General features: G+C 46.5%; 2 protein-coding genes across 2 annotated transcripts; one reads left to right on the top strand and one right to left on the bottom strand.

The window, feature by feature from the left end:
* Positions 1-766: 766 nt before the first annotated feature.
* Positions 767-1,145, bottom strand: PHALS_08310 (uncharacterized protein; the record flags this gene model as incomplete). Its single annotated transcript, XM_024723635.1, has 2 exons — positions 767-1,050; positions 1,124-1,145. 2 exons carry the CDS (start codon positions 1,143-1,145, stop codon positions 767-769), a joined length of 306 nt encoding a protein of 101 aa, XP_024574592.1.
* Positions 1,146-5,926: 4,781 nt separating this feature from the next.
* On the top strand, positions 5,927-10,118 carry PHALS_08309 (conserved hypothetical protein; the record flags this gene model as incomplete). The annotated part of the gene is made up of 3 exons (XM_024723634.1): positions 5,927-6,312; positions 6,421-7,123; positions 7,224-10,118. 3 exons carry the CDS (start codon positions 5,927-5,929, stop codon positions 10,116-10,118), a joined length of 3,984 nt encoding a protein of 1,327 aa, XP_024574591.1.
* Between the last annotated feature and the right edge of the window lie 2,297 nt (positions 10,119-12,415).

Below are 12,415 nucleotides of genomic sequence, written 5' to 3'. Positions count from 1 at the left end.
CCCCAAGCTCTCTGCAACCAGGCGCCGCACACCGCGCCCGCCATGGGCGACTGATTTTCTCGTCGAGGAGTTGGAGAAAGGAGATTACGAGTCGGATACTCTTTTCCCAGGATGGGAAGAAGAGGATAGCGAGGTGCGCCAACGGCGCGACGTGAGCCCTTATCGAACACCGTGTCCTTTTTCCCACCCCTCAACTTCCGGGAGAAGTGGTACCATTACCAATCGCCTTGACGAGGCACAAAAGCAGCGATTGAAGACTGCCCACAAGGCGGCTCCATGCTCTCGTATCAACGTCCAGTCCTTGTCCCTCGTGTGAAGAACGGCTTCCGCTTGACGGGATCCGCTACTCAAGCAAACTTCGAGATCACTCGATCGTTATGCGTCTACGTAGTCAGGTCCCAGGCCACTACACAAGCTATTCTTGACCAGCGGAAAGCTCTCGGAGCTCGCTCCTCAAGAAATCCCGATGGATAGGTACCGCGCTCGACTTTGCGCTCAAAGAGGAACCTACCAAGTTTAGTGTGCAGACGTGTTTCGCGCTTAAAAAGAAATCAAATGCGCAAAAACCTTTCTTTGGCATAGTGTACGCTCTTGGCATCATTAGGAAAATGCCAAATTTACAGGTTAAGTTTTGTGGCTTGCAAAATTATGATAGAGATCTCACATGCTATATACAATCAAGCAGACGATAAAAGAATCTAACAATACGTCAACAAAAAATTGATATGTCGTGAGGAAGTAACTACGTATTTCTATCCCTTTTTGGCTAGTCTGTGCTATTTCCTTCTAAATCCAGCCAGAAAAATAGTGATTGAGTCACAAATAGCGTCGCCGCAGACATACTGGCTTGATCCGTGATATAAATACGCTTTAGTAGCGTACTTATTGCAGCTTTAACTCTACTCGCCGCTCTTAAAGATAGGCGAATAAATTGAAAAATTTCTGTCCTAATCGCTTCATCATCATAGTTGCTAACTGCGTTTTTAGTGCCGATTGCCATACGAAGATTGCATCTTGAGCCATATTTTAACTCCATAAACTCAGCTTTTACTGAGTTAAAGTCATAGCACTCAGTTACGTTAAATCGAGAACAAAAGAGGCGTGTTCAGTTATAAATATTTACTCTGAAGTCGACCTTCGATCATCAAATAGTCGGGATCAGTGTAGTCCAAAATTGCAGAAATAATCACAGTTAAGTCCGAGTTCCTGTGTTGCCTGCAATTAATATTGAACCCAAAACGGTAGCCTCCAGGCGGAATCTTTTAAGATTTCAAAAAGTAGGAAAGCTAAGAGGCCACATACCCAAGGTCAGGTCAAGTGCATGTTGATGTAGCAATGTAAACAAACATCCGGTTAGCGATCTTTACGGCTCCAGACACACTACTCGTCGTCTGACATCCGTTAATGCATACTTTAACAAAAATTTGTTCCCTTGAGAGAGATCTGCCGAAGATTTGCACCTGAAACACCCCCGTGTGGTGCTAGAATGTATGCGTGAGCATTTATTGCAAGCGAAAATCGCAGAGAGTATTTTTGATGCTAACGAAGTACCGGTTTTCGGTTGTTTTGTTTGTGACCACGGTGTTCGTGCAGGCCTTGATAAGATCGAAGCAATCGTGAAGTGGCCAGCGCGACAAAATCAAAAGGGTTCGAGGAAATGAATTGGTTTGTTTGATTACATGCATCGCTTCTCGCGCAACTACGCGAAAATGGTACGCCTGCTATCAAACTTGCTGAAGAAGGACGTACTATGAAAGTTGTCATCCGCTTGTGAAGATGTATCAACTCAAAATAAAAGCAGCTTAATGAAAGCACCATTACTTCCTTTCCAGATGATACGAACCATATAGCGTGGCATGTGACGCTTCTGCCTTCGCAATTGGTTTTGCATTATTGCAAAAGGACTGAGAAGGAGACGATCGTGCCGTGTCGACTCAATCGCGACATCTGAAGGCATCAGAACGATCTACCCTGTCACGACAGGATCTTTTGGCAATCAAATATGCTCTCGTGAGGTTCCGTGTTCACTTCTTGGGTGATCATCTACACGGATCACGCAAGCGTGTATCATGCAGCTCGATCGCCTTCCTCATCACAGCGAATGGTTTGCTGGTTGTCCTTCCTCGCATAATTCAACTTCAAGTTTGCGTATAAACCGGGAAAACTGAACGTGCTGGCTGACGCCTTGTCACTTCGTCCTGGTTATGAGCCAGCCCATACTAGCTACTTTAAAAACGATGTATACGATATGATACGCCGATCGTTTGTTGAGGATGAATAGCTCGATCTGATCATCAAGTGATCTAAAGCTCCATGACAAACCTTCTGATCAAATGAAGTCACGGATATATCGTTATGCATTAAAGGATGGTCTTTTTCACTATGAAATTGCACATGACAATGATCCACGGATGGTGATTCACCACAACGATGATTTGAGGCACGACATCGTTTACGAGGCGCATGCTACACCGAGGCCGGTCACATCGGCCGTGAGAAGACCTACCAATCATTCAGTGGCGAACTTTGGTGTCCCGTATGTTCAAGTGGGTTGCACGATACATGAAGACATCCGATGTCTGTCAGTGCGTGAGCAGCGCACGACACGCAAGTGTCAATCAGAGTCTCCTTGCTTCTATTGACTGTTGGAGGTTAGTCGCCCTCGACTTTATCTTCGTTTTTTTCGAGAATGCTGATGGTCACAATGGAGTGCTCGTCTTCGTCGGCAAACTCAGCAAGATGGTTCGAATCACTTATCAGAGCGATTCCACCGGGGCCGAAGGTTCGGTACATTGTTTATTGATCATGTTTTTTGCAATCACGAGTTACCAGACGCCATCGTCTCGGACCGCGATACACGATTCACTAGTGGCTTTGTAAAGAATTGTTACGAATTCTTGGCTCTCGCTGGATATGTCCCCAGCTGTACACCTGCGGACTGATGGGCAAACAAAACGTGGCAACCGAGTACTCAGTGATTTGTTGAGAAGCTTCCGTTCGGGAAATTCCGCAGAATGAAGTTCATTTTTTACCGTTCGTAGAGATCGCTATGTCAATTTCAGGTCATTCATTAACTAGATCTACGCCTTTTTTGTTTAGTAACTTGCAAATTGAAACAATCAATGATGCGAATGCGAAGCGCAACTACAAGTACTTCCTTGAATCATTCGTTGACTCATTCCTTATGAAATGTGTGAATGGTGATGACACGTGTGCGAGATGCAATGACAAATGCACGAGATTACCAAAAGAAGTACGCAGATAGCCGAGGTCGTCAAAGTAAAACGTCTTCTATTGTTGAATAGTTTGCACGACTTCGTACGAAGGGTATCAGACGACGCGGTCATGCGGTCCCACGCTTGGGAAGCTCGATGCTTTTACCTAACTTCATCGGTCCATATCGAGTAATGTCATGCCATGGAGATGCTTTCACTATCGACCTGCCAAATTGGAAGGACAAATTCAATGACCTACGTAGGGCATATCAATCTTTTTCAAGCGACGACGCGATTATTATGCTGGATGTCACGCAGGGCCATATCAACATAGCTTCAGAGTCACAGCTTTGACACGAGGGCCAAAATCTGAACCCCTCGGTGTCGTCGCCTCAGGATCAACGAGGATAATTGTAAACTTCAGAACCAAACAAACGGTTGCAAAAGAAGGAACGTCGACGAGAAGCAGACTCTGCTGATTGCGTTAGCGATTACTACTGGAAGGATATCCATCCGAACCAGACCGAGATCGCTTGGCAGGAGGCCCCGTATTATCAGCGGCAGCAGCTGAAGCAGAAAGGAGAACTTGCTGAATCTCCTTCGATCGACGAAATCGATTCTCGACCGCATTTCCAGGCAAATTTTCAGAACGCCATGCGAGATCGCAAACTTTGCAAACGAACCATTCAGTATCCATCACGCGTTGCCGCATCGACACCCAATCGAACACCTAGATCATCTGCCGTTTCACCAGCGAATAAAGTCCCCCCACCCTCGTCAACCGCAATTTCAATTAGTCGAAGACTGTGGAGCAGCCACAGATGAAGCAAAGGAAACGCCCTCTTCGGGCACCTCCCTCTCTTCTCGACAAGAAAATTGATACTACCACGTCTAAAACGTGGTGGCGGATAGGAACGTCTGCGGTCGGATGGAGCTAGTTGTGAAGAGGCTGCGCCACCCAGCGAGCAGGAATACGTGAAAGCGTCGCAGACGTATCCTGCGCAAATGCCCAGGTATCATTCTTGCGTATGAAGCGAGCCCAAAGACGATCTCCACTTAGGGAAACTGTTCCTTCCTCTTCTTTCTCTTCCTCTCATTGGGAATTCGACTAATGACAGCACGTTTTTTGTGATATCGGAGTGAACCCGATCCTGCGCGGTTAATGAGAAAACCGAAAGCTCGTTTTGCAAACGGTAGATTTCCACGAACTTATTGCCAGAATCGAGTGTCGATTGGCTGGACGGAATCCAGATTGAATTGCTGGATGTACGGTACGTACAAGAGACTTTGTGGGTACGCGTAATAGGTTTGATGTCGCGGAAAGAAGCGGTTGGAGTCATTACTCGATCTTCTTTTCGATTACATAGTTCGTCAAACTCTATGCCACGTCGGTCGCGAAATTTCTGACGACGATAGACTCACGGTACCACAAGTACACTAGGCAACTGAGCTCGTTAATGAGTTCTTCATAACAATCATCATCAAACCAGGCTGGTCGTTTGTTGTCAGGTTTTGGCTCAATGTGCGAAACGCTGTTCAACGTAGAATTAAAGCATTATCCAAGTTCGATGGTGGCGAAGGCGCCTTTGCATCTTCGGATTAAGGTCCGTTTTTCCTCTGCGCTCGTCGTCGGCAAGTCGCCTTCGATGCGTTTTATTTCGTCTGGGATCACAAATAATCGAGTCTTAGAGTCGGAGAGAAATTAAAGAGAATATGGGTAAACCCACTTTTGAATGGGTGGTCGCGTAACGGGCCAGACCCATTACACATGTCGTGTGAGCCATAGCTTGCGTGCGGTCAGCACTAAGTATACGTTCGAAAAAGTTGCATATCTCTGAATTCTGTTATATCAGAATCTGGAGGCTCTTCTCTGTTTAGGGAGGTATCAGGATTATTGGACATAATACATGTCACTCCACCTTACCTCCTCTTTCAAGTAAGTTAACCGCTCGCTGGAAATGAGCAACACGCATTGAAGCGTGTTAAGTGAGATAAGTCTTTCTTAGTAAGTGCGTGTTCACGAACGGGCAATTTACATCAATGGTTGTATAAGCTGATGTCGTCACAACAAAGTGCAACTATATGCTTCTTAGCAATAAACGTCATTATTGTTGATCATGCTATGTTTATAAGGTCAGTTGCGCAGTCGGGACGATTCAATGCGTTGTGTCTTTATTGCTTTGAGGCTGAATTTTCAGGAGTGTAGCTGTAGGTGGTGACTGGTGATTAATGTCTCTCTACTTACCGGTAAATTATGTGTGACCGAAGGTCAGTCAAAACTACGTGGGTGGAGAAAAGTGTATCCAGCAGGTAATCAGCATCTAATTTCTTTCGCTTAATGTCATCGTAAATTCTCTTCCTTACAGCATTTATTGAGCGATTTGGTTAGCGCATTGGCATACAAAAATTCAATCACTTACTGCCGAATTTAAAGTTCTACAAAATATTAGCAGTTTAAGCTTCATACTGTACTAACAAAATGTACATCAAAAGCGATAGTGTTCTGTATAGGTTATCTACTGCCACAATTTCTGGCCGCAGTTCCTCTCCCCATTGACCAACCAGCTCCAAAGGCGACACGTCCGCTCTCAAGAGCAATCTTTCCGTGCACATCTAGCACGTCACGTCGTGCTCCATCCTTGAGCTCTACACGTAGCTTTGTCAGATCTACATCACTAAATAATTGATCTTATCCACCAAAGTTTGAAATTATGTCGATTCATTTTAAATTTAAGTCTGCCAAGGAGTTCGACACGGTGACGTTCCCAGGTGCTGTGATCCGCGTACTGGACCTAAAGAAAGCAATAGTCGACAAGAAAAAGCTGGCCAAGGGATTGGACTTTGATCTTGTAATCACAGACGCGCAAAACGGCAAGGTATATGATGATGAAAACACGCAGTTGCCTCGAAATACTAGTGTGACGGTCAAGCGCATTCCCAGCCAGCAGCCAGGCAGTGGCCTTTTAGCCAGGATGAAACAGGAGGCAGCTATAGCTGCTGCTGCCGCTGCAGCAGCAGCCATTCACGCGTCTCCTCCTGTCGTCTCGATGTCGGGTCCCTCCCCCATTATGACGCTTGAAGATACTCCTGCACAGCAGTACGTCGCCACGTGAATATAGTTTATTTCGTTGTATCTGAATGAGTAAAAGTGCTGACGCACGGCGCTCTGTTGCTGTTGTGATGCAATTATATTCTTATTTAACAGAATGACCACGCTATCGTTACAACCTAGTGACCCGGCTGAAGGAGCGCAAACAATGGAAGATGAATTGGCGGCTTTGCAGTCTATCCACGAGCAAGCGGAGGATATGCGTGGATCAAGGCTCGGCAACAAGACTTGGACGGCGTCTAATGGCAGCAATGCCAATAACGTGATGAACTATTACTCGGGTAATGGTCCGGGAGGAGAAGCAGGTGGACGAGGAATTGCAGCTGGCGGGCGGGGATTGGGCCGCGGTGGCCGTGGTGGAGACTTTAGCGGACGAGGAGGCCGTGGTGCGGGCCCCGGCGGTCTCCCCTGCTCGACCATTGTGGGGAATCCACCGACTAACTATGTGTGTTATCGATGCGGAACGCCCGGCCACTATATCCAAAATTGCCCTACGAACGGGGACCCAGAATTCGATCAGCACCGTGTGAAGAAGAAGACAGGAATTCCCAAATCTTTCATGAAAGCCGTGAGTGATCCAAGCGAAATTCCTATAGGGGTCGGCAAAACGGTAGTAAACGCGCCATGGGGCGGTTTAGCTGTGATAGAACCGCAGAATAAAAACTTCTCTAAATTAATGGCCCAATCGGGCGGCTCGGCCACTTTGGATCAATTCATCTCGAATCCACCCGAGCACTTGGCATGTCCCCTTTGCAGACGGCTTATGAGCGACGCTGTGCTAATTCCATGCTGCCAAGAGGTAAGCAAATGATTCAAGCCACTTGCGGGACTGTTTCTTTTAATTTAGCGTGCTTGTTTGACACGACACTGTGAAATGTTTCCTAATATGTCTTATGCAGTCAGCATGCGATGAATGCCTCCGTAGTGCGCTAATTGAGCATAAACTGACCTGTCCGCTTTGTAATGTGAGCAACATGTCACCAGAGAAGCTGTTGCCAAACAAAGTGCTTCGAACATCCGTTAATGAATTTCTGCGACGAGCACGGACAGAGCACCAAGAACGTGAACAGTTGGTTAAAGAAGCAGAAGAGAAGGCGATTGCTAAACAGAAAGCAGTAGAAGTAGCGGCAAGCTCTGCTACTCGACGCTCAGGCGATAGCGCTGATGCGACGCTTGAAATAAAAAAAAGCAAAAAAGGTGACGGTGGAGATGACGAAGAAGACGAATTTGGTGGGGACATTTTTGGCGATGGCGATGATAACGAGGAAGCTACCACACCTCAAAATTCGCGCACGCCTGCGGCTTCTCCCACTAAAATGCAACAGCTTCCTCCACTGCCACAAGACAAAGAGGATGCACTTCAGGACGGCGAAGCGTCCGGCTCAATGCGAAAGATGAGTGACGCCTCTTCTACTTGCGTCAATCAGACTGTTGACAAGCCCGAGAAAACATCTCCTGACAAAGGACCTCCTCCTCCTGGCATCGATCAAGGTCCACCTGGACATTGGGGGCTTGACGGTCCTCGTGGCCCTCTGATGGGATACGGCCCTCCCGGCCCTTGGTTTGATGGCCGTCCTCGAGGTCCATGGTTTGATGGTCCTCCTGGGCCATGGTTTGACGGTCCATTTCCTGGTCCCCACGGCCGTGGTGGCCGAGGCCGCGGCGGTCGAGGAATGCCTCCTCCAGGATTTTTTGGCGGTCCTGGACCAGACTATTTTGGCCCCCCGCCTGGACATCCTGACTACTTTGGTCCTCCTCCACCGTGGTTCGATGGTCCAATGCCGCCTTTTGTTGGGCGCGGGGATCGCTGGTTTGACGGGGTAGAACGAGGAATATCTCGCGGACGCGATGATGACCGCCGACGTGATCGCTCTACTTCGCGCGGTAGAGATCGTTCCCGCACGCGGGATCGCTCATCTGGTCGCGAGGCAAAGAGCGGACATGACCGTCGTGGTTGTGACGAAAAAGACGCTCGCAAATCGAGCAGTCGTGATCGAGAGCGATCGCGCTCTCAGCGCTCTCAGCGCTCTCGCAACAAGCGCAGTCGTAGTCCAAGTTGTAGCCGAAGCAACAGGCCAATGCAGAGAAGATCGCACAGTCAGAGCAAATCTCGCATTAGACCAGACAGACTGAATCGGGACCGTACTCATCCGTCAAGAGCTTCGTCATCACGTCGTCCTCGAAGTACAAGTCGCGGCCGCCATCATTGTGATAACAAAAAGAGTAGCAGCAGCCGTGATGATTATAAGGCAAGCAAGGAAAGCAAAGAGTCACCAAAAATCTCTAATGAGAAAGAAAAAGTGCCCAAAGAAGAAAAAAATAACGAAAGTACAGTTAAAGATGTCAAGCTGGATCAAGTTGCTGCACCTGCAATCGACCTTGACTTTTTGGCAGAACCGCTGGACGTAGAAGTGCCCAGTGAAAGTGAGACTCCTTCGACTCCACAGAAATCGAATCTTAGAAAAAGCGAGAAAAGTATGGCAGACAAAGTTACTAAGGAGGTTGATAAAAGCTCTCATAGTGGTGATGGTGATCGTGGAAAAAAACTTAACAAGCGCAATGGTAGTCACTCCTCTTCTCGTAAATATGAGAGATCTAGTAGTCGCTCTAGCCGTGCACGTGCTCGTGACCGCGAGAGTGACCAGGGCCGCGATCGCGACAGACGCAATCGTGGTTCATCATCCAATAAAAAAGCAGAATCTTCATCACGCAGTCGCCGTAGCCGCTCACATTCCCGATCCGTTTTGCAGCGTGTTTCATCGCGAGATTCATTACGCAAGCGTGCTGATGCAGCAAATACTTCACGTGCAAAAGATCGCAATATTGGCAGAGATCGTGATCGCGATCGTGAACTAAATGATCGTAATCAAGGAAATCGCGTTCGAGAGCGTGGTGATCGTGGTCAAGTAGGTCACGTTCGTGAACGTAGTGACCGTGATCGCGGAAATCGCGGTCGAAGCCGTGATCGCAAGCACAATCGTGACCAGGATCGTGCGCGGGTCAAAGACCGATCTCGTGATCGTAAGAGTGCTTCAAAGACAGGTTTCCCACGAAAAAGTTCTGCAATGGATAATGAAAAGACTCACGAGAAACGTGATACAACAAGTAAGGAAAAGATATCCGAAAAGGGTTCAGAGAAAAATCGTGCAAAGTTGCCCGAGAAAACTCGCGAGAGGGCTCCAGAAAAGACTCGCGAGAGGGCTCCAGAAAAGACTCGCGAGAGGGCTGACGTGAAGTCTTGCGAGAAGTCTAGAGAAAGTAGCCGCAAAGAATTTAGTCGTGACGATACTCAAGACAATATTCGCGAGAGGGTTCAAGAGAAGACGAACGAGAAAGCTGGAGAGAAGCCACACGAGAAAGCGCAAGATGAGACTGAAGATAAAGCTCAGGAGAAAACTCGCGAGCGCGAACGTGATCGCCCTCGTGACCGCAAAGACCGCGAAGGAAAACGCGCTCGTGAGGTTGAAGACAATAAGATAGGAACAGGCAGTGACAGGAAACGCCGTCGCAGCATTGAGAAGGAGCGTGAGCGCCGTAGTGAGAAAGGATCAAGTAATGGTACGAATGGTCGCGTCGTAACTACGTCTCGTGGCTCTCGCGGAGGCCGCAATCGTCGTCGTGGTGGTGGCGGTAAGGATGACGACAAGCGGCGGATCGAGGTTGATGGCGAACGCAAAAGCGGTGGTAATGACCGCAAAAGGCCCAATCGTAAGAAAAGTGATGATCGCAAGGGATCCGGTGAGCCTGCAGCCAAAAAGCGATCCGTACTGGATCGACTTGGCCCCAAAATCTAGATCAGCTGAGAGTTTAAGCATCATCTAACCAACACAGATCCATTCTTTTAATTAAGTACCGACGCATAATTGCACCGCATCTGATTTTGAGCACACTGTCGCAAGGTTAATAACAGCAGTAAGCAGATAAATGAAAAAAGCTCCTTTGTCAGGGGTTGCAAATAGCGAAAAGGAATGATATGCTTCTATTTTAATCCTCGATTCCTTTTGATGAGACCGTGATGTTGCTAGAACTTCGACAGGTTATCAGTTGCATATTCTCCACTTAAAATTCGCAAGATCTTATGTAGAAGCTCATGACGCTAGCATGGATGTACATGGTGCTTTCAAAACAGAGAAGAAGATGAAGGAGCATACCGAGGGAAACCAGAAATTTCTAAGATTATTTGTTGTTGCCGTGGCTGTTAGGCTCGTAATGCTCGGAACATAAACGCCGCAGATCGTGATATTAAAATTACAGAAGGAGGTTATAGCGGAAGTGAATATATGTAATTTATCATCTACAACTACAAAGCCTGCATGTATGCATACATATTTGCGCAAGAAAATTCTATCCTCGCTTCGAGCATAAACCTTTGATCAGATGTAACTGATATTATCGTGCCGATTACTCGAGTTCGGGTGCGGCATGCAATGCGGTTGTCGTGCACCCCTCACAAAGGAAGCCCTGACTCTAGGAATCTACGTCAAACGACACACGAAGAGGATGAAAGTGAAACGGAGGTTCCATAAATCTTGCACAAAAAATCCGCGTTACAATAAAGGATCAGCAGATTTCCATCCAGCGGCGACACCGAAAGCCTTTCAAGGGGCGAAATGGTTAAAGAGACTTGAATTTACATCTAGACTGGTATCCACAATAATATAATCTTGTGAATGCATAGCATGAGGATAGCAACCCTCGTGTGCAACAGACATTTTCTTTTTGGGAGTCTAGTCTCTCTCATCTATGCCAGTACTATTCATGATGATTCATCCTGGTGCATTGATAACCTGAGCGTGGCTTCAAGGCCGAAACCAATCACTGACGATTGCGTTGGATTTACATACAGTATAAAATGGCGCGCCCCTTACAAAAAAGATCTTACGACCTCAGTGCACTTGCTCCTGCTATGTGGGACCTCAACACAATCTCGTAAGTATCCCTTTAGAAAAATTCGAGCTTTCATTTTATAGATCCGCAATCTAATACTCTACCAATTAAGTTATAAGCATAGTTTTATTTTTTTATAATTTTAGTATCTATTAATAAATTCTTAGACAATTTCTTTTTAACTAAAATTAAATATCTAGAACTTGTGGATTCTCCACAAGTCATCTCACCAACAACACCTTAGCCTATATGTCATTTTACTCTTAAATTTGTCAAAAAACCTTAGATTGCACGTCAGCATGCTCAGCCCTTAGCATGATCTATCCAGCTAGTGCTATTTGCTGTGCATCCACACCACAAGATCACGGGTATTGCGACCTACAATTGAAGCACGTCAAATGGCTAGCTTTTGAATAAAGTTTAATTTTCATTTGCGGATCCACCACGAATATTGTCTCTATCATACTAATTCTACCTCAATTCGCGTCTCGCATGATCAGAACATAATGGAAATGACTCACCCTACCACCAACTTGAAACGACCTTGCCCACTGCGAATATGATATTACTTCTTCCTTTAAAGTGTGTGGCCTTCTTCAAACTTGGTGTTTCTTGACCATAAATTTTTAAAAGTCCTCAGCTTTCCATATATGTCTGGGATTGATTGTTGCAAAATGATGACGAATGCGACAATTTTTTGCATATTGAAAAAAATCGTCGCATTCGTCATCATTTGGCGAGCGGTACTCTTTTGCCAACTCCACCATGTCTCGAATAGTATATATTACAAGTAATTGATCACACCACCTATTACGTTCGACTAGCGAGACATCACGGAGCAGAGCAGAGGAAGAAACATCTACAGCTAAGATCCCAACGGGAAGCTCGAAGAGTCGTGAAGCGAAGGCGAGGGCTCAGCAGGAAACCCGAGGCGAGACTTGAGGAGTAGACGTACTACGAAGAAGGTAAATTGAAAAATGAGATTGAAATGGTTAGAGGTCCAAGAATCCTGGTTCACTAAATACCCTGTAGCGAGCTTGTCCAGCTCTTATCTCTTAAACTAAGTATTGAAGATTCTTGAACGTACTTGTAGAGAATCTTGACAGTTCGATAGGTTAGGCACCGATAGCGGTTAACTTTAACCGGGCCGTGATACGAACCGTAGTTCATACAATTTTGAATATAAAAAGAATGCGTATAGTTG

This window comes from Plasmopara halstedii (assembly GCF_900000015.1).
Source record: "Plasmopara halstedii genome assembly, contig: Scaffold_322, whole genome shotgun sequence".
Lineage (NCBI taxonomy): Eukaryota > Oomycota > Peronosporomycetes > Peronosporales > Peronosporaceae > Plasmopara > Plasmopara halstedii.
Note: the sequence above shows the minus strand (reverse complement) of the source record. Positions and strands in the feature narration are given on the sequence as shown.